General features: G+C 49.0%; 1 protein-coding gene across 1 annotated transcript; it reads left to right on the top strand.

Annotated features, from left to right (window-relative positions):
- The first annotated feature begins 574 nt into the window (after window positions 1-574).
- Ucn3 (urocortin 3) lies at window positions 575-1,491 on the top strand. The gene has a single exon (XM_032884970.1). The coding sequence runs from the start codon at window positions 575-577 to the stop codon at window positions 1,067-1,069; it is 495 nt and encodes a 164-aa protein (XP_032740861.1). The 3' UTR covers window positions 1,070-1,491.
- Window positions 1,492-1,882: the final 391 nt, after the last annotated feature.

Raw genomic sequence — 1,882 nt, 5'->3', positions numbered from 1 at the left:
CGGTTAACTGTTCTGCATTGCTCTAATAAAATACCAGGCATGGGCAACTTCAGGGAAGAAAGGGTTATTTTGGCTCTTGGTCCCAGACGTCTCAGTCCATCATGGTACAGCAGAATATAGCGCTTCCATCATGATAAAGGGAATTCAGACAAGAAACAGCCAGGGGTGATATACCTCCTAGAAACACCCCCCATACCCCAGTGAGTTACTCTCTCTCTACCTTCTGGGTTTCCAGAACTTTCCAAAAGTACCTCTATCCAGAGACCAAGTATTCAGACCTGAAAGCCTACAGAAGCCACTACATATCCAGAAATATCCGAAGGGTGCGTTAAAACACGGATTGCTGGTCTCTGTGTTTTGATTTTCGCTGGTTGTAGAGAAAGATCTGAGAGTTGTTTGCCATTGAAACAAATTTCCAGAACATGCTGATGTTGCTTGTCTGAGGATCAACCTTGAGAAACCTCCCAGAAGACCATTAGAAAATACTCTATTGGTCTATATACCCCATGTCCTCCCCAGACCTAAGTCCCTCTCACACCTATTTCCGCATCCTTCTTTCCTAGTACAGGGAGCGATGCTGATGCCCACTTACTTCCTGCTGCTTCTGCTGCTGCTCCTAGGGGGCCCAAGGACAAGCCTCTCCCACAAGTTCTACAACACAGGACCAGTCTTCAGCTGCCTCAACACAGCCCTGTCTGAGGTCAAGAAGAACAAGCTGGAGGATGTGCCAGTGCTGAGCAAGAAGAACTTTGGCTACCTGCCCACACAAGACCCTTCGGGAGAAGAAGAGGATGAACAAAAACACATCAAGAACAAAAGAACTTTCTCAGACGCTGCGGGTGGGAATGGAGCTAGAAGCATCCGGTACAGATACCAATCCCAAGCACAGCCCAAAGGAAAGCTGTACCCGGACAAGGTCAAAAACGACCGGGGCACCAAGTTCACTCTGTCCCTCGACGTTCCCACTAACATCATGAATATCCTCTTCAACATTGACAAGGCCAAGAATTTGCGAGCCAAGGCAGCGGCCAATGCTCAACTCATGGCACAGATTGGGAAAAAGAAATAAAGCAAAAGCCAGGCAGGAGGGCGCCCCATCGAGACAAGAGCCCCAGAATAAAGGGTGAGGGAAACTGAGGACGTGCCCTCGAATTGCAAAGGACGGACGGTCCGTTTTCACAGGCTGCTCCACTGCTGTGCCCCTCTGACCCTCTCCTGCTTCCAGCCTGTGCCCACAACGGAGGTTAACGTCTCTCCCCGTATCTTGTGTTTGCTTTCTAGTTCCCTGTGGCAACAGACAAGTTCACACAGTGCCCCTCCTTTCCAAGTTCCTCCCTGATGTCCCATGTCTGAAGAGAGAGCACTCGGGCTCCCTCTTTGTTCTATGTTGGTCTGTGCCTCGGCAGAGACACGGAGAAGCACAGCTCACCCTCTTGATACCAAATACCTCCCCTACTTCCTCTTCCGGATTAAAGTCAGTGGCTTCTTGAACTTGTGCTTGTCTCTGCTTTTTCTTCCATCAAACTCTGAGTTTAGAACAGGAAAGGCTAATGAGGGATGTTAATGCGGGTGGAACAATCCCCAGTCCCTCCAAGGAGCAGCATCTGCTAAAGTGGAAAGGAAAGATTGAGCGTCAGTCAGTTGGCTTTCCTGTCTCCATCTCAATGCGTCTCTGTAAATAGGTCCTACAAAAGGAGCATAATTTCGGATTTGTTTCTGAGAGAGCATCAGGGCTATGGAAGGGCAGTAAGCTGTAACGTTCCAAACCTCCCTAGGCATGGAGCCACGGGTTTTTTTCCCCCCATGGGGTGTGTGTGTGTGTGTGTGTGTGTGTGTGTGTGTACATGTGTGTATAGATGCATGCATATGTGTAATAGCATTG

This window comes from Rattus rattus, chromosome 14 (genome assembly GCF_011064425.1).
Source record: "Rattus rattus isolate New Zealand chromosome 14, Rrattus_CSIRO_v1, whole genome shotgun sequence".
Lineage (NCBI taxonomy): Eukaryota > Metazoa > Chordata > Mammalia > Rodentia > Muridae > Rattus > Rattus rattus.
This window is presented reverse-complemented; position numbering and strand designations above follow the sequence as displayed.